This window comes from Cicer arietinum, chromosome 4 (assembly GCF_000331145.2).
Source record: "Cicer arietinum cultivar CDC Frontier isolate Library 1 chromosome 4, Cicar.CDCFrontier_v2.0, whole genome shotgun sequence".
NCBI classification, from domain to species: Eukaryota; Viridiplantae; Streptophyta; class Magnoliopsida; order Fabales; family Fabaceae; genus Cicer; species Cicer arietinum.
In genome coordinates, this window is record NC_021163.2 from 56,919,280 (window position 1) to 56,941,472 (window position 22,193).

General features: G+C 24.8%; 1 protein-coding gene across 1 annotated transcript; it reads left to right on the forward strand.

Annotated features, from left to right (window-relative positions):
- The first annotated feature begins 682 nt into the window (after window positions 1–682).
- Window positions 683–3,530, forward strand: LOC101492548 (transcription factor SPEECHLESS-like). The gene is made up of 3 exons (XM_004498381.4): window positions 683–1,151; window positions 1,665–2,153; window positions 3,285–3,530. Exons 1-3 carry the CDS (start codon window positions 807–809, stop codon window positions 3,348–3,350), a joined length of 900 nt encoding a protein of 299 aa, XP_004498438.1. The 5' UTR covers window positions 683–806; the 3' UTR covers window positions 3,351–3,530.
- Window positions 3,531–22,193: the final 18,663 nt, after the last annotated feature.

The window sequence follows — 22,193 nt, forward strand, 5'->3', positions numbered from 1 at the left end:
GGAAAATGTACCATTGCTTTTCTAATTTAACAAGATGATCAATACAACTTGGGAATCCATTTGTCTAGTGTGTTCATAAAATTATTTATCAAGTTTTTCAAAGTGAGCATTATCTATCCAAGTCAAATTTAATGTGGGTTTCTCAAAGCTAAGAAACCCCATATTGAAATATAAAAGTAAGTTATATTTGTATTGAGATGCAAAATGACTATATTTTTACTTATATTAAAAAGCAATTAATTTAGTAGTTTTTCTTCTTCCATTTGAAACAAAAAATAATATTCAATAACAGACAATTTAGAATAGCTTGTAATATTACACTGTAAGTACATTAATGAATGATAGCAGAGGTATTTATGACCGGCCATTTTAATATAGTCATTCTTTCTAAATTACAAAACCATACCCCTCATATTGAAAATTCATCACTTTTTCTTTTAAATTCAACTAATTTGAACTAAAAAAAAGTATTGATTATAAAATTTGAAGTTAATTATTCCAATTAAAATTCAAACTCAAATTGTACCAATAACTTGTTTAAAATCCATATGTTTAGTACAATACAACTAGTAGTATAATAATGGAGAAATAACTAACTCGTCAAAATATAATTAACCCAACAAAGCATATATATATATATATATATATTATAGCACTGCTTCCAAGTTCTAACGGTTCTCAACATATTTTTCTAAATTTGAAGTTTTTGAAAACTATTTTAGTGTACGAAACTCTGCTTTTTCATCTCTGCTATATTGAAAACCTTATCTTTTTGCTTTTGCAGTTTTTGTATAGTAAAGTACAAAATGGAAACTCAAAAGGTTCCAATAGATGATGAGAGTTTATTACTATCTGATATTTTCAGTAATGCAGAGTTTGGTGGTGGAGAAGATCTTTTTTCCATTTTGGAAAATGTTGTTCCTCCCAACTCAACAACGTCTTCATTAAGTGATCCTCCACAAGATTATGAAACTGAAACATCATTCAAATGCAAGAGACAAAAAATTGCATTAACTTCAATTGAGGAACAAAACAACGATGGACAACATAGATCCATGTCGCATATTGCGGTCGAGCGCAATCGAAGGAAGCAAATGAATGAACAATTGTCGATTTTGAGGTCACTTATGCCTTGCTTTTATGTCAAACGAGTAAGTTTATATTTACATTATTGTCATAAACTTCATATGTATTTTGTCCTATCATCAAATACATAAATATTTAGCTTAGCTATTATAAAGTTTGTCATGAAAACAATAGTTGTATTTCTCTATTTTGTTTCTTTGGAATTTGACATAGGATCCCCAAGGTTTTATTTTATTATTTTTATAATATTTTAAATGATAAGCGGTAGATTTAGGATATTAGTCTAGTTTAAATGTCACTTTTGTCATGTAATGTCATTGTATTCTATTTTTTGTCTAAACAAAGATATTTTATGTTATTATTCCACGTATATTAGTGTCTAACACAATTTTATGACATTGATACATGTAGTTACATTCAATTATTTTTATTTTTAATTTGTTTAATAATGTTTATGTCTCAATATGGGTTCTATGTTTGATTCAATGTATTAATGTATGTATATTGATATGTCTTTTGATTCTTACAAAAACTTAGAAAAATGCAAGTAACTAATATATATCTCCTATGTGGTTTAGGGAGACCAAGCATCAATAATTGAAGGAGTAGTTGATTACATAAACGAGTTACATCAACTACTACAATGCCTAGAAACCAAGAAACAAAGAAAAGTTTACAATGAAGTTCTAAGTCCAAGGCTATTAATTCAAAGTCCAAGAATTTCACCACTAAGTCCTAGAAAAATAATACCTATTAGTAGTCCAAAAACTCCACAACCATGGTTGCAACCATGTGGTGGTGGTGGTGGTTATCTTTCATCTCCTACTTCTTCAGCTAATTCTTCCATCAATGACAACATAAATGAACTTGTTGCAAATTCCAAGTCTTCAATTGCTGATGTTGAGGTTAAGTTTTCTGGTCCACATGTGCTTTTGAAAACTATTTCGTCACGAATTCCAGGACAAGCTATGAGAATAATATCCGCTCTTGAAGATCTAGCACTTGAAATCGTTCATCTTAGTGTTAGTACTGCTGATGAAACCATGCTAAACTCGTTCACTATTAAGGTAATAACTTCATTTTAACATATTTCTTTTTAGAATGGTTATTATAACTCAAAAGATTGCTCCACATTTTTGCACTATCTTTATAATTATCACATGCATGAAATGTTTTTTCCACTATATATTTGTCCCAAATGTAGCTATCTCTAGGAATTAAAAAAATTGTGCTGCACTGAAACTCTTGCAATTGCAGATAATAATATTTTTAATTTATATAACACCCGTTGCAAGCGGTACTGTAGGTTGTAATTTATATTAAACTTTAATTGTGGTGCGTATCGATGTTCTTGTGAACATTGTAGCGGTGAAATTATATCGAAAAAGGTTAAATACATAATTTTATTATTTTGTTTTTAGTTTTTATAAAAAAATTATTAATTTTGAATTTCTAAAAAAAAAATACTTTAGTTTTTTTATTTTAAATCCATTCTTATATATCATTTATATTTTTTAATGATCTTTTATAATGTTTAAAACATGTTTAATAATTTTTTACAAAATTTTAGATTTTTTAATAAATAATAAATTAAATATAATTTTTTTTACTTTTGATACTTAAAAATTCATATTTAATTTATTATTTTTTAAAAAATTCTAAAAAATTCTAAGAAATTTCTTATAATATTTTAAATATTACTACAAAAATTCATAGAACATAAAAAGGTTGATTTAAAATTAGAGAGAAAAGATATGAAAACACAAATTTTTAAAGGATTAAATTAATTGACAATTTTTTTTTATAGAAACTAAAAACAAAATTTTTAAATTTTATAAAGATAAAAAATTTATTTAACTATATAAATGTTAATCCCATTTTAAAATTAAAACTGCAACTAGTAGCCTATAGTAGTGAAGTACATTACTACTGTAATATTATTTAATAGTGATAATCAATGACATGCAGTTCACAACACAACTACACAGAGCATCTTTTTCACTGCTCATTTCTTAGATGCTATGGATATACTTCCGGGAACATCATTAATCATGTCATTGTCTTGGTTTAAATAACAAAAGTAATAAAAGCAGTGATTAATTATATATGGTCCAATATTGTTTAATTAATTCATAACAGCTAATTATTGATTATGCATTAATTAATAATTATATTTTCTTGAAATTTTGTTTATGTAGATTGGAATTGAATGCCAACTAAGTGCCGAGGAACTCGCTCAACAAATCCAGCAAACATTCTGTTAGAGAAGTTGTTAACTTACAACCGGAATCACTTTTTTGTACCTTAAATCCTTAACTGCAACAATAGCAATTCAAATTCAATTTGTTTCTTCTATTAATTAATTAATTAATTAATGTAAGGACTACTAGTGTATGTAATTGATCCCAGTACATGCAATCATTTAGTCAATACATTTGCAGTCATTACTCATTAGACTCTTTGGATTTTAAATTTATTTTATTGTTTTTATTAAATCTAAAATATGATATTTGGATTTGTATCTACGATCTTAATATACGATTAAAAATAACCTGAATACAACTCAGGAGATGTATATGTCTGCTTGGTTTATTTAACGAAAATGTGATTATTCTCTTTTTTTTAAATAGAAGTGGGACAACATTTTTATTTTTATGGACTTTCAATGAGTCCCACATGTTGTGATGCCAATTGAATAAAGCAACATATTTTACTTGCACGAATATACAATTTTCTTTAGAGAAATTGATTAAATTGTAAATCAATAAGATCATGAGGTTGCACAGTGTATCCTCTGATATAATGTCACACAAAGGTTTTAGATTCTAATGTCACACAGGTTTTAGATTCGTGTATGAATTTTGGTGAAAATTTTGGGAAACCAATATCCACATCGATTAAACAGAGGGTTGTGAAATTCATACTAAAAAAATGAAATTCTTTATATGGAGGTGTAGTGGAAACAATGTGGTGCAAAAAGTTATTAGTTCTCAAATATGCATCCGACCCAGTTATCTCACGTGAAAATTGGCCCTTCAGTTTACAAATAAGTCTATACATTGGAAAATTGGATTTTATATTTCATATTTTCACTCATACCTCCATAATTTTTGAAATATTCAATTTTATCCATATTCTTTTCATCTCTTTTTATTGAAATTTTTTAACCAAAAATCTTCAATATAAAATTTTTTGATATAAAATTCTTTTATCCATATTCTTTTAACACAAATATACAATTTTTGATATAAAAATTTATTTTCCAAAAATCCAGTTTAAAAATTAATATATTAGAAACTTTAAATTTTTAATGTCATTTTTGAAATCTCTGGTATGATTTTTTTTTTGCATATAAGAAAAATATTAAAAATATCTCATACTGCAAATTTTGTAAAAATAATTGAAAAAACTTTAATACCAAAAATTTCGAAAACTCGACTTTTGATATGTTAAAAAAACTGAGAAAAAATTTTGCATAGAAAATTCAAAAAATTCACAATTTTTAGTATGTAAAAGAGTTTTAAAAATAATAATTTAATATTCTAAATTTTAAAATTTCTAAATTTTTTATATATAAAAAAACTAAGAAAAACTTTTACATACTAAAAATTTAAAATTTCTGAAATATAAAAAAGTTTTAGAAAAAATTTCAAAACTCAAATTTCAGTATATAAAAAAAACTCAACTTCTAATATGTAAAAAACAATGGATACAAAAATTTCATAACATAAATTTTTAGTATGTAAAACAAATTGATTTTTTTGGTATAGTAGAAATTTTAAAAACTAATTTTGTTTAAAATTCAATTTTGGGTATGTAAAAAATAGACTAATTTTGTTTGAAATTTTTGAATTTTTTATAAAAATATTTTCAGTATTTCATACAAAAATAATAAAATGTAGGAATAAGAGTTAAAATCTAATTCTTTGTGCATTGATACTGCGTAAATAAAAAGTGTCTGCACTGACACAACATCTGAGATTGGATAAAATCACAATTCATTATGTGTAATTACTATTCATACACCTCTTTTTACATATGCATACCCTTTTCCGGTCTTTCACTTTTTCATCTTAAAATAACCATCTTTATAAATATAATATTAACTATTTATAATGGGTGCTGTCAGTTTGATTACCCAAAATAAATAAATAAATAAATAAAATTGATTTTCTATAAAATATTTTTTAACTTTCTAGAATTTCTTATTTTTTAAATAAAATAATTTTTTAAAAGTATTTTTAAGATCTAACTCGACCGATAAATATTAATATGATTAAATTCGATGTTATGTTTTAAGTTAAATTCAAATATTGATATGATTAAACTCGATATTATATCTCAAGTTAAAATCTAAAATTTATAATTGTAAACTATTTTCTTTATTATTTTATCTTAAAACTTAATTTTTAAATCATACAGTTATGTATTTTGAAGTAATATTTCTGAAATACATAAATATTTAATCTATAAATTAATTTCAAGAAAGCATGATTTTTCATTTTCATCTTTGTTTGTTAGGTTGTGGAATCCAATAGTATCCTATTAGAGTTTGAATGAGCGAGTTTACATGAATTAGCTACTTTTTCCACTCTATTTATTTTAAATGAAGGTATTGGGATGAATAATATACATTAAGTCTCTTTTCGATAGAACTAAATCTATAATAACTATGTCCCCAAAAAAATCTATAATTATTAACTACATAGAGTTGTGAAATTTTTTCACTTATATATAGCGCTCTATTACTTTGTAATAAAGCTATAGTTACTTCTTTGCCAAATATTATTGGAATGGATTAGAGCATGCTTTCTATTACTTTTCTAATATCTCAAATTTAATTATCAATTTTGAAAATATTTATATATTGTACAAATAAAACTGAAATTTTTAATTTAAAATTTTTACGGGCTTGTAAATAAATATAATTTTTTTTTTTGTAAATTTTTATAATAATTTAGAATACTAAATATTTAGAAACTTTTAAACAACCTTCAAATGAGATATAATCAAACTATAAATTCTAATTTAGACTCAAGACGTAATTCAACTCCAATTTATGACATTAAAAGATGGGTTAGTAATTCGGTTACTCATCGGACTTCTAACATTTATATGTTATTTGGAAAATATCTCTTCCAACATAATGAACATAATACAAAACAATTAAAGATGTTTTCTAGCCATGTCGGTGTACTAATCAAGAAAAATCATCTCAACAAACAATATCTCAACTTAATAAAATACCCAATAAGCTATACTCAAATACATCTTCTACATGTAGTCTCAATTCTTTCAAACAATTTAATCAACTAGACGTAAGTAATCTAATAACTTAAACTATAACTAACAAGTAAGTCATAAAAACTACATTGGTTTTACCCAATGCCCACTACTTGACTATCGTTTTTTAGTAAAATTGGACATAATTAAGTCTGTAAGTAGTGTCTCAATTACCATGCTTCCGTCGTATATAAACGGGGAGTTCATCTATATATATATTAGTCATCAATTTCACCAATGCAATTAAACTTGTGCATATAATATAAAAATCACATTTATCGATGGTCACCCTCAAATAAAAATTTCATTTATCAGTGATCACTCTTAGCATATATTCAACTTTGCAAAATCTTATGATTTTAAGTCATATAACATTAAACATCTCTCAATCACGTAATAGATATTTTACTCCAAACTGTCGAAAAATTATAAGGAACATTAAAAAAAAAACTAAGATTTATTAAATATTATCATTCAAATTTTCATTAAGTCATAATATCATTAAATTATCATTGCATACAATTTTATAATAAATTAGTGCATTTATCTGATTTTAATAATAACAATAATAATAATTAAGACATATTAATAATATAAGCGATAGTATTTTTCTTTTGATTTTTATTCACATGTCATTTTAAACCGAAAAAATAAGAAAGTGTCATATAAAAGACATCTTAGAAAGTCTTCCCCTATTCTAAACGATATTAATCGAGGCAACTTGACTGCCACCAATGATCTTTAAATTTGTGTACATTAAAGAAATTTTATATTTTTTTTGTTAAAGTTGTGGTAATTATAATTTGTTAATAAGAAAATCGCCAACTCTTCTAGAATTGTGATATAGAGTAGAATAGATAAAATGTTAGCTATGAATAATATATTTATATAAATAATAATAATAATAATTATTTAATATTTTCGTCGTTCCTAGAAATATAAAATAATAGTTCATTTCACTTACACGAGCCTCACATCTTATTTGTTTTTGGTTTTTTATAATACACATCTTCCTTTTGTTAGTAGACAAAATTATTAACACAATAAATTAGTCATTAGTTTTTCTTATTTGACTTTCTATATTTTTCTCTTTCTTGGACTTTCTCTTCTCGCATTTCTATTATGTACTCTAACGCTACTGTTGTTTATCTCTCGCAACTCGTCGTCATCACCTCTTAGTTCTCATACTATCTCAATAATTTGCTTCTTATATTTTTCATATTCTTACTATTTTCTTTTTCTATTATTTGTTAATTGTGAGTTGTTTTAGTTTAAGATTGTGAATTAGTAATAGTGTGTGAATTTTATTTGTAACTGTTTGAATTGTGAACGAATTTAGCGTGGGACTTAGGATTGTAAACTTTAGTGTGTGAATTGTATTTGTGACTTTTTGAATTGTGAAGGGTTTTAGCGTGAGAATTGAGATTGTGAATCATGACTTTGTGATTCTGAATTGTTTATTATTTTTTGATTAGTGTAGTGTGGATGTGAGATTCTGATTTTGTTAATCGTTTTATGTGAGTTGTAATCTTGATAATTGTGAATTATTTGTTTAAATGTGTTGTGCAATTAATTTGTGTATTTTTTTAAGAGTGATACAATGTTTAAACATAAAAAATAAAAATAAAAATTGATGCATTTTTAAAGAATAAAGTTTTTGACAAAGAAAAAAATTGTAAAGTAGATACATTTTATTTGATTGAATTGGGTGAAACTCTAAAAACTTGTGTAAATTATGTGACTTGTGAAAATTATAAAACTTGTGCGAATTGAATATCTAACTTTTCCACCTTGAATCTTTGATTTTTCTAGTTTTTTCAATTATAATATATTAGTTAATATTTATCGCTCTCTCAATATTTTGTGCAAGACCCACCACTGATTCCATGTATTCTATAATAATTGATACTTTTAGTTTTTAAAGTGATATTAATGAATTATATTTTTCAATTATATCATCTAATTAATACTACATGCAGTTCAATTCGATATATTCTATTTTTCATTTATATTAATACTAAATACATTAATAATAAATAAAGATAATTTAATAAAATTATTATTATCCTATTTTTCTCATTTGAACATTTTTCTTAACTTGTAAGAAATTGTCAAATATATAGATTATTGTGAGATGTCAAAGGAATTAATTAATTACAATTTTACAATTGAATATGATGCGCCTATTTATTACTTATTTCCAACGTGACCTTTAATGAAGAATCGTATTCAGTATGTCTTCAAGGGACTTCAAATTTTAAATATAAACCACTGAGGCACTGAGTAACTGATGATACTAATTCTATCTCTGTTGGTCACCAAAAATATACCCGAGTGCTAGTTGAAGACATAGGTCCATCTTTGAAATTTAGGTGTTCTATGCAAATAAAAAAAATTAATTATACCTATGTGATTATTGTAATGTTTATTTTTTCAAAATAATTCAATTGATATTATGATTTTTTTTTAAATTATTTTCAATTTTTGTCAAAAAATTTTATAGAAAATATATCAAAACAAAACTATTTAATTTATCATGTGAATTAGGAAATTTCAAATAATATTTTCATAATTTTAATTTATATTTTTTTTATAAAATATAAAAATTGAATGAATAGTTTATTATTGTATAAGATGTGTATATATTGAAGAAAAAAAGTCTTCAAATAATTCAATATTATATAATTTGATTTTAATTCATATACTAAAAGCTATCTATTAATTTTTAATTCTTCAAACAAAATTTCACGCGCGAAAGTTAGAAGAATTATCAAAATTTTGCAACAAGGTGTTTACAATATATTTTTAAGTCTTTGATACTAAACAAATTTAAAAATATTCTTATATACAATATGCTATACAAATTTATTATTTGAATATAATTTAATTATTATTTTTATTTATTTTAATATCATATATCATAACTAATATTACTATAGATTTAGTGTCTCAAAAGACGTAAAACAGTAAACGGCCGTCTATGTTAACTACTCTCAATGCCACCATTGACTATGGCTTATTTGATATATTTATATCCATAGATATGCGTTACTATAGCCAACCAGAAAAAAGGTACATTTGCTCTAAGATTTACTTTATAAGTTTTTTTAATCATAAATTACTATTATAAGATGTATAATTTGCATATAATGGTGCGTATACAACCAATTATATTATTTGTAGTGCTTAAGTAAAAAAGATCCTACTTTCTGCACATATATTTGAATTTGATTATTTAATGGTACGTAAAGTTCGAAGAATAATGTGGAATTAAATTGTTTTTATCCTCAAAGGTGGAGAAAATGTTATCTTGCCTTACTGTAGAATAATGCACTCCAAAGTTCAAATTCTACATGTTGGAATAATATTGAGGGGTTAAGGCTTGTTAATTTGAATAAAGTAAACTTCAATTTTTTTTATGGAAAACTTCAATTATTTTCTTCCTTTATTTTTATTTTATTAATTAATGTACAAAATATATTGAGCTTGATTGGATCATTACAATATGCTTTCTCTTTTCTAGCCATTAAGCATTAGCTGGCCCAACTTATCTTTTCAAATTATAGCTCAAAATAGTCTTCTTATCATAGTATACAAATTTATGTTTATCAAATCAACTTTTTTTTAAAAAAAAGTAATATGAAGACAAAATTGGATAGCTATAATTAGAATCCACAAAATAAGCTCATTTGTATGAGCCAACCCGAAAACCCAATAAAACATGATATTTGGGTTTTTAATTTCAAGCTCAGCTCTAAAAAACTCGTATAAATACTTGGCTAGTTTTATTGGGTTGAGAGGACAATCCATGAAAATTTTATATATATATAGAAACTAATTTGATTGTGATGAATCTTCCACCACAAATATGAATCGTCTTTATTTTATAAAAGAAGTTGAAAAGTCTATTAGAGTCTCTCTCTATATTTTTTTAAATATTTTATTTTTATTAAAAACTCTTGAATAAATTATTGATATAAAAATGAGATAAAATATTTCTGAATATGGTGTCACCATACAATCCATTGCTCTTACTCTCTTTTAAAGTTACTCCCTTTGTTTTATATGATGTGTTTAATCTATTTTATACAATTCTTAAGAATATAATTCAATGTACAAATTTTTATGATAAAGTAGTTTGTAGAGGAGTTAAATGAATTTGGTACAATAAATAATATTTTATTAATAAAATAATAAATAATGTTTTATCAGTGATAAGTAATGGTTGCTAATAAAAACGAGAAAAGTTAAATAACATGGCATAAAAAATTTCAAATGAGATATTTAATAATAAATGGGGAGAGTATCCTTTCTTCATGTATTTTGAAAAAATAGTTCATAAATTTTTTTCATAAAAAAAGTCAATATTATATTATAATTGACTTTTTATCATTCTATTTTTAATTAATTTATCTTAACGATGAAAGCAACTTTATATCTTCTAATAATTCATGTAAATTAATAAATTAAGTGGGAATATTTTCTTGTAAAAAGCAATTTATATATAGTAATTTGATAATTAACTTATATTTTTAAAACCATCATTTTACTGTACCGTCGCCAACAGAAAAAACACAACAAAATGAAGAACATAAGTTATGACTAACTAAATAATGTGTGTTGACCATGTTTTTGTTACAAGTTTCCTATGTTAAAATTGAATGTTACTATAATTTAAGTAGTTTTTGTTACAATATTTTAAGAAGTTTTTGTTGACTTCAAAAATATATCTTATAGTCCCTTATAGTCAAAATTCAATGTTAAGTTAGCCAAATCAATTTCAACTGCTCCCAATAATATATATCCTTTTGTTGGCCGACATGATCGATCACTCATAAAAATTTGAGCATCTTATTACTGTTTCTGACCCACATTTGGTGAAGAAGTGACCAATACATAATCGATAATGAGCTTAAGTAATTACGCATTCACAACACATTCATTTTAAATGACAAGATTCGTTTCATTTGTATGTAAAAGGATATATATACATATCCGAATGAAAATGATCGAACCAAATGCTATCCTCAGTCAATATTTGATTATTAAATCAGACCATATATGCATTAATTTAAGAGATTCGGGTGGTTAAGATATTTAATAGATTACTTAACATGTATATTTGGGGAATTTGTTAGTCACGTGTAACCAAATTAGTTCATCCGACCAAATATGAAACACTCAAATGGTTCAATTACATACACGAGTGAGTTATAGTAAGTTAACAGGTATATCCATTTATAAATGTGTGTATATATGAGTTTTACTCATTTGATGCGAGTGAGATAAATAGAACTACAGTTATCTACACTGAACCACTTTACTTAAAATTATGGATATTTAAACTCAATTTTTTGATTGGATACTTAGTAGGGGTGGGCAAAGTTCAGTTCTGAACTAGAACCGTTTGAAAATTGAACCGAACTGATTTTCAATTCGAAAAAATGAACCGAACCAGTTTTCAGTTTAAAAAACCGAACCGAACCGGTTTTACAAAATGATGAACCAGTTTTTTATTTTGAGCCGAACCAAACCGGTTTAACTTAGTTTTTTTGTTCATATAGACCAAATTTTACATAATTACTTATAAAAACCGGTTCGGTTCAGTTCAGTTCAGTTTTTCAAATTAAAAACCGGATCGGTTCAGTTTTTTAAACTGAAAACCGGTTCGGTTCAGTTTTTTAAACTGAAAACCAGTTCGGTTCAGTTCTTGTTTTAAAAATTCAGTTCGAAAACAGTTTGGTTCTCAATTTTTATAAATCAATTCAGTTCAAAACCAGTTCGATTCGGTTCAGTTCAGCAGTTTGGTTCAGTTTTTGGTTTTTGTAACACCCCTAATACTCAGTATCACTTAATGATCACACCATCAATATGATAAATAGAATATTTGATAAAAACTTATTCAAATATTGATAAAAAAATTATTGAAAGTTCAATATGTTCTTTTCTTAAAATATGAATTTGAAAATAAAATGAATAAAAAGTTACATAAAATAAATATTTTAATAAAAAATAAAATTTATATCACCGAAATAAACTAACCTATAAACTGAAATCCGTCTAAACTGATTCAAAAATCAGTTTGAATTGGGTCTGTAAATTGCAAGCTTCCACTCATATTAGACCGATGTTTAACCCTAACCACATTTACTATTTTAATAAAACACTATTGCATTTTTTTCTAAAGTTAAAAGTAGATTAAATAAAAAATAAAAATAAAAATAACCAGAAGTGATATAAATCTTATCTAGGATAAAGGAAATAAAAAGTAAAACAAAAAAGAGAAAAAATAAAACAAGAAAAAAAAAAGAAAAAAAAGAAAAGCACTCTAAACAGTAGATTGTGAATTAGTTCTATAACGAATATTATAACACCTGAACCAACTTTTTTCTGTAAAATTCGCATGTCATGAATAATATTTGAGTTTAGTACCTATATTAAGAGTTTGGTGAACTGCATAATCATCATCTATTATTGTATCACTTTAAAGATCAATAATACGCATAATTGAAAATTTGTTTACACATTATTTCTCGCATTGTATCTTGTCGTCTATGTTGACTGTATATTTGATAGCAACAATTTTTTCTTTGGAAATCATACTAAATTTTGAAAGAAGATTAATTGACTATATTAACATCATTGTCGTTTAGTTGCAAAGTTGTTTAATCTAAGGTATTGTTGTCAAAGACTTCATGAATAACCTTATTAAAAAAATCAACCTTAAACATTCATTCGTTTTGCATTTGAATTGAGTTTATGTAGAAGTTTTAATTATTCTATTGATTCACTAATCATTTGAGTAATTTTTTTAAAAATAGATCTTGTATTAATATATATACAATTGAGAGCTTATATAAAAGTATATATATAATTTTAGAGTCTATTTCATAAACGTCACAAATGATGTTGCATATTTGTCAAAAACCTAACTAGCTATTTCCTCTAACTTTAAATATAAGTAATTAAAGTTAGTTATTAAAAAAGTTGATATATGTAATTCAATTTTTAAATTAAATACAACAATTTTTATTTAATTTATTTTTATTTATATTTAAATTCAAAAGAGATATTTTAAAAGGATATTACGATAGATTAACACAATGATATAGTTAGTCAACAAATTAAGTTTGTCATGTCAAGAAAATCTAATTCTTATTATGACATCAATGACAATATGCATATACAGTGTTGGGAAAAATCAGAGATAATTATTTTGTGGAATATTTTTTTCTCTCAACTAAATGGTCAAACATAAAATACAATTTCATAATAATAATAATTAAAAGAAAATTAAATATAAAACAAAAATAATTTTTAAAGTGGAAAACTTCCGTCAAATTAAGAGAATAAAATTCCACAGATTTTAATCAATAATTTTTTTTACTATAATAATTAATAGGTATACCAGAGTTTTTCTAATAACAATATGAATTATCAATCAACAATAACAACAACTTTATAATTTTCCACTAAAGTTGGGTATTACAAAGTAACTTTTAAAATTACTCATATATTAAAATAACAAACTTAATGGTAAGAATATCATTTATAGATCAAACGGAGCAAATTTACAAAATTTTATTTTTTATTTTTTATTTCATAATAATAATAAAATTAGTATATTCCACTTGAAATAATCCATAGTGTAACGAGTAGGGTCAAAATTAAAATGTTACATAAATGGTTATTTTTGACAAATAAATGTCAGTAAAAATGTAGTGACTTAATGTTGTAGACGTCGAATGCATATCATTGGGTGTGTGCCTAATCAATCATGCATCCTACTCGATAACTACTTGGCAATGACACAGATCCAACTAGAAAGCAACAATATATGGAGCAGCCATAATGGTTTCCCCAATTGGAATGGTCAAAACTCTAAACAAATATTCCAACTTTGCTAGTGATTCAAATTAAAACCGTACATGCATGTATGTTTTTATAATCATATTATATATTATAAGTACAAAATTATCCTTTTAATATTCCTTTCAATTCTTTTTTAAAAAATAATTAAATTTCAATTTGATGAATGAAAGTTTATATTTTAATTCATATTCAAATAAATATATTAACTTTTATTAATTAAATTATAATTAATTCTCTTTTTTATACAAAAAAACTAAGAACAATAGAGTTTAATCGCTATCGAGAGGATTTATTAAACACATAAAAATAAATCATCTCTTCTCAACTAAATTTTTTTAATATTTTTTATCAAATCAATTTTTCTTTAAATATAAGAGTCCGACATCAAAATATATTATAACTATTTCCAAGTCTCCAACCACTTGGCCAATCCAAAAAGTGTTTGAGGGGCAAATCAGGAATTTACCAAAAGTTCAAATGAACGGAAAAAAAGAATTTATAGTAGTAGTTAACTATGTGACATATGTAAGAAAATGGACCCTCATGATCTTTAACCGATTTTATTTGTGTGGTCATCAGTTTGCAATAATAACACATTTTTTAGCAAAAACAATGGGTCTTATGTACATTTTTAAGTTTTTGAATATGGCAGTACATTTCTTACATGCCATCAATCTATTTGATGTTATCATCCACTATCAACATTTAATTATTTTTTTTTCTTGGATTGTTTTTTGCTTTTACTTAAAAATAATCAAATTCAAATTAAAAAAATTACAAATATTTTACCACCTATCTAAGTTGTTTGAGGTGTAGGTTAGACACAAAACTGGTCATAATCGATACTTTAAACAACCAAGCCCATTGATTTACAATTAGTACAAATCCACTTGAAAAATCAATTATGACACTTGCGTTTTTAAAAAAATATTCTTTAGAAATATAAATAATTTTTTTATAATAATCTATTACTTTCAATAATTTATATAAATTCATTCATTTAAATCAATAATAATTCACATTTTTAATAATCAAATACGCACATTTATTATGCAGAAAATCGTTTCATCTAATGTGAAATACAAGACACATATGTATGAAGTTGAAAACTTATCTAATATTGGGTATAAGACTCATCTAGAACATGCAGCTCATTTGGATAAATAATCATGAGGTACAAAATCCATGCATATGAAACACACGCTCATCTCAAACACAAAAATAATTTATTTTTTTATAATCATCTTCCTAATAATCATATTTAAAATATAATATTTTGTTTAAATATACAATAACAACAATACGCAAGAGTTCTTAATAAAATAACATCCCCAATAATGCATATTCAAACAAACATAAAAACGACAATTTAACAAACAAAATAGTAAATCAATCAATTCATAATCTAAGATTGTATTTCATAAAATCTCAATGTTAATAGAATTAAGTTTTCAACAAAATATATTTTTATAATAAATGTCATCCAAACTATTTTCTTATCTCAAATTCTCAAAATAAATGTACCATAAAAGGATTAAAAGGTGTAATTACTCACCTTTTAATAAAAAAGGTCCATATATCTTAATTGCTATAAACCGTTAATTACAACTAGAGCTGTCAATTTGATAAGCCCCCTAATTATTGGCCCTGGCCCACATATTGAATGGACAAATTGTTTTTATAATTTTAAAGGCCCAAAAAACAAGGCCCCCTAAAATTTTGTGGGCTTAGTGGGCCCATAGGCCCACTTATTTAAAAAAAGAATCGATTTTTTCACCGATAAATTTTTTTTGAGTTTTTTCTAATAAAAGTTTCGATTTTCTTCTATAAAAATTTTCCGATAAAATTTTTTTTCAATAAAAGAATTTTATTTTTTTTCATTTATCTTTTAATAAATTTTTTTTTCTCACAAAATTTTTTAAGAAAAAAAATATTTTTTTATTTTTTTCGAATAAAATAAATTTTAAAATTTTTTTAAGAAAAAAATCTCAAAATTAACAAAATATTGGGGACCTATAAGCCCCCAGAGCCCCCTCCCTTAAGCCCCATGAAATAATAGGCCTAAATTTTACAAAAATTAATTTGATAGGAGCCCTAACATTTCAGTTTTTTAAAAAAAAGAAAATTATGAGAACTTTAGTGTTTGGACTTTTTTGACGGCTCTAATTACAACCACTGCAAAATACCTTTGCTACTCTATATTTTACTAATAGTTATCTGTTTTGAATTTTTTTTTATCTATTTATATTTAAATACTTATAACACAATTGACGTATGTATCCTACTTTTACACAATTGGTGTGTTATTAGCTCCACACAACAAGAGTAACTTGTTTATTTGTTATTGTAAATTGTCGATTGAAGTGCTAACCGATAACTGTTTGTCATGTAGAATGTGGTTGCAGCAACCGATCCTTATAAATATTTACCACCTAATCGGGTAATTAGTTTTAATCAAATCAATGTTACTTACATTTTGTAAATTCAACTTCATAGAGGTAATTACTAGTCCATCATAATTTTAATATTTGTTCCATGTACCAATTAAACAAAAAAAATGTATCATTAATTCATTTGTTAAATAAAACAAACAACCAAAAACAAAGTTAAGTATATCATATTATCTTATTATTTAATTTATTTTAATTGAACTAACGTTGAGATAATTATTTAATTAATTTTAAGCTTATAATTTATGATTTTATTAATATTTTTAAATCTTGATATTAAGACGTTACACATTTGATAAATAATATTCAATTATTATTCAAAATAATTTTAAAAAAACTCATTTAATTATGAATTTAAATAACAAATGAATTCCCATATTCACCACCATAATAATTGTAACTATATATAGGTAGGTATAATGAGTTGATCGATCCTAAGAGGCAAATAAGTCAGAAGTTGAAAGAGTAGTGCGCGCATGGCCAACCAATTACCAACGGAATGAACAAAGCATCGCAACAAGTTGTAGTAAAAGAGTGAGTGTTCTGTTGCAATATTCATGTATCAATCAGGACGTACGTACTATGGTTTTTCTGCCATTTCTATTTCATCATCATTACTTTTATGAATGTCACTACGAGGATATTTTATTAATTGTAACTATGGTATAAGGTAAAATGGATGAATATGATAAATTTAACTTTGGTTCATAAAAGATAAATGAATATTTGATACAAGTATATATTGAAGTCATCAATGTCAACTATCATAGTTGTATTGCAGTTATAAATATATGAATAAGAAATCATCACCAATATTGAATTGAGAAAAGTAGGATTGTGGGGGTCCCATTATAATGTGCCAAAAATATGATTTTGATTAAATGGAGAGCAGTTTGTTGAGGTAGAATTTGTAAAACGCTTTGGACGCGCTGGACTTGAAAAGGGATTGGACGGATGTGATTGATAACTTTAGAAATATCAGAAATGGTAAAAAGACACAAACAACATTTCTAATGGAACATAGGACAAAGATATTTCTCCTTTCCCTCTAGTAATTTGTGTTAGAAATCACACTAAGTTTGAGAGTTTATATTGAATGATTATAAATAAATAAATAAATAAAGAACAGAACTATATATATTTATAGAACATGTTTCGAAATTAATCAATTAATTAATTAAATCTAATCAACTAATAAACTAAGTGTAATTAGAGGTGTAATTATTTGAAATTATAATAGATTAATTCAAATTATAATTTATAAAAAATTATTTGAATTCTAATATTAAATAATTATGTTGAAGTGACAATTTTAAAACAAAATATTATATATAATATACTAAAAGTTAATATTATAAAATAATATTGAAATATATGAAACAACAATAAAAACATATTAAATTAAACAGATTAATATTATTAAAAAAATAATTAAACTAACAAATAATAATTTAATATAATAATATTATGCAATTTTTATTTAAATTAATTTTAATTTGAAGACTCCTAAATATAACCAATTAACTAATCTCTTAACTTACTAACTAAAATATCTCATATTAACTTACTAACCAAAATATTTTAATTTATTCCCTCTCGCAACTAGTTTCAACTTCTTATCTCTTTTTTTATCTCTATCACTAGTAACACCAAGATATAATTTGGTGTATTTTTGAGATAAAATGAGAATAAAAAATACTAGCCATAATAATGATAATAACATATCAAAAGGTAAATTAATTAAAAATAAATGATAAGATCGATTGGAATAGGGTCGAGACTTAGGTTTCCTACTTGATCGCGACAAATCAAATTATGTCATAAACTTCTACTTGTCTTGGAAAATTAATTATGCTGAAAGAGAAGTTGTTCGGTTGATGAATATATATTATCTGAATTTATAATTTATTTGTGTGAGTGTGACAATTAATTAAGCGTGTTAAAGAATCGAAAAACATTGTAGATTTTGTGCTCGCCGCCACATAAAAACAAACAGTACGCGTAAAAAAAAGCAATGTTTTTATTATTCGGGCTTAGAATATATTATATTCTATGTTCTTAAATCTAAATCTAAATGGATATCACATTTGTGTGGTAAAACACATTGTGTGTGTTGCTGCGGCTGATCCATTCATTGAGCTTACCGAATATATACAAGCTAGGAACCCCAATTGGATAGTAAAACACACTCAATGGTGCAGATAAAACAAGTGGATATTGTTTCAATATGTCCATTTTTGATTTAGATTTTACATTGTTAATTGATAAAGTTTTAACATGATATTCTTTTCTTACAATATCAACTCAATCATTTCATTTAAAATAATATCATAAATAGAAGCTGGACCAAGATAGACAATTTGGGTACTTGCTAGTCATGGAATGTCGATCAACGTGTTACATATTTTTATATCTCTTGATAAAACTTACACCAAAATATGTTATTATCCATTTTTTTAGATTTAAAGTTATTAACATGAGTCGTTGGTTTGACATAGTTTAGAGGGTCAAATTAAAAAAAAATTGACTAAGTTTGGTCAAACTATAATTTCAAATTCAAAAAATAGGTTGAATTGGGTCAAACTATAATTTCATTAGGTTATAGATTTGATAGCTCGACCCAACCTTAAACATGTCACACTAAATTGGGTTAAACCTAAATTTTTTAGATGCAAATTATTTTAATTTTTTTATAAAAAAAATGCATAAAAGAGTGACTCACATAACCAATAGGTCAAAGCCAGAATAATTCAATTGTTTTCATACATATAATTAAGGATTTAAGTCCATAACATAGGTCCATCGCACCAGCTTCATTAGGTCGAGTCAAAATTGAAACTTATGCTTAAATCTATATATTGTATGCAATTGCACTGTCACAACCCCTCTGAACCCTCTTAGCTCCAACCTATATCCACCCTAACCACTCCTCTCCCATTAATGTGCACTTTTAAAATAAGGATTCAAATTGCATGTAATTATACACTTCTAAGTTGTTTAATGAAAATATTAAAACTTTATATTTTAAAATTAAGAAAAAAATATTAAAACTTGTTTAAAAATTTAGATTATCTAATCTTGATCAACGACCAAGATGCATGTAACTGTCTGATTGTGCGTAATGACACTACACTCAATCTAAATCTTCAAAATAAAAGATTGGGAGTTGAGACTCTAAACAAGTATTAAGTAGAAGGTTAAAAATTCAATATCTTCTATTAAATTTTTATTTTTCCTTAGTTATTTAATTACTAAAAGTTTGTCTAAAAAATTGAACATAATATAATTTTAAGTAAATTACATATGTGATCCCTTAACTTAATTTCATGTAATGTTTTAATCCTTTATCTTTTTTTTTTCTCGAGTTGGTCCTTTATTTTAATTTTAAGTGACAATTTGATATTTTATGTTTTAAAATATCAACAATGTTGTCATTTTTTTTTATAAAAATTCAAAAAAAGATTATCAAAATTTTCAAACAAAACCCATAAAATTCATTATCATATTCAATAAAATACAAATTTAATCAAATTTATAACTCAAATTTTGAAATAAACTCATATTTTCATTCTTTATTTGATGTTGTTGAAGATGAAAATATGAGTTTATTTGAATATTTGAGTTATGAATTTGATGAAATTTGCATTATACTGAAGATGATTATTAATTTTATGGGTTTTGGTTGAAAAATTTGATGATTTTTTTGAATTTTTTATAAAAAGAAGGATAACATTATTGATATTTTAAAATATAAAATATCAAATTGTCACTTAAAATTAAGTTAAGGGACCACAAATGTAATTTAACTTATAACTTTTAAGAAAGTAAAAGAAGTTTACCCTCATACTCATTAGAATTAATTACTTAACCGGTCTGCCTCTTCTATACTCCACAAAAATGCACTAGAAAATGACCATGCCATTCAATTGAAGTCAAAATAAAAAAGTAAAATATTTGATGGAAATTCACTTTTTTATATATCCAGGTGTAAAAATATAGTTAATTTTGATTGAATAGAGTATAACTAAAATTATAGTTTCTTAATTGAATTGACCATAATTTTTAACAATGAATTAAATTAATCATTTATTCAATGAAAATAACCATACTTTTTTTAATTTGATGAATGGTATATCGGTGAGGTGTAAAAAAGTCACCTTTTTAAGTATAAGTTTGACGCAGTAGCCCGTTGCAAAAGTTGCAAGTTGCAAGCATATTAGAAACCGTTGGAGGCGATATTTGTATGAACAGAGCAATGCTATGCTAGCTACCACATAACCTCTCTCATATCATTAAATATTCTTCTTCTTTATTTCAATACCATCACCAAATACCAATGCAAAATCAAACATGCCAAAAGCATCAGAAACCATTTGCTGCGCTCATGCTTAAGGATTTTTAATTTCCAGCCTGTTAAGCCAAATTAGTTTTTATTTTTTTTTAAAGGAATTTTACCAAATTAATCAGAATCAAACAGAATTTGGAATTTTTCATAGTTGAATGCATTATAGTCACCCCATCTCGATTCTCTGATTAAGATTAAATAATTTTCATTTTAAATTTTAAATTTATATTATTTTATATTGATTCGTTTAATTGCATTGCAGTCTCAATTAAAAAGAGTCCATTGATATGACTAACAAAAAAGAATGTTTGAGATTAGATATTTCTAACTTAATTTTCTTGGTTGGTTCGCATTTATTAAAAAGGAGAAATATGTTGCACCACAAAGGTCTCCCCCACATGCTTAATTAATTTGTGGTTATTATAGTTTTATGTTTCTTATAGAGCATCTCAAAATGTAATAGTTGGGTGAAGTTGTTTATATCGCTTTTAATGAGTCTTATCATATCACATTAACTTTAAGCAAATTGGCTTCTTGTTGCTATGTTGAAATTCAACGATGATTGTTTACTCATAAATCGGCTATATAGGAATGTATTAAACAAATGAATTAATAACACGTTTTAAAATCAATCATAAGGAGGATTGTTAAAAAAAAACTAAACACTGAATCAAATTGTTGAACTGAGTTGAATCAAACTATTTTTGAACTCAACTGATTTATAAAAATTGATAACTAAATTATTTTCGAACTGATTTTTTAAAACTAGAATTGAACTGAACAGGTTTTCAGTTTGAAAAAATCAAATCAAACTGATTTTTAATTTGAAAAAATCGAACCGAATTGGTTTTTAGTTAAAAAAAATTAGAACCGAATTTATTTTTAAAAGTAATTAGGAGTACTTGTGTAAAATTTGGCTTATATGTACAAAATCGATTCAGTTTGGTTCAAATCAATAAATCGGTTCACTAGTTTATAAAACGGTCCGATTCAATTTCTTGAACAAAAACAATTTGATTCAGTTTTTTCAAACTGAAAATCAGTTCAGTTCAGTTTAGTTTTTAAACGGTTCTAATTCAAAACTAAACTTTGCTCACCCATAATCATAAGTAACTAAATAATTTTATTTTATCCGTTATATAATCTAAATAAAGATG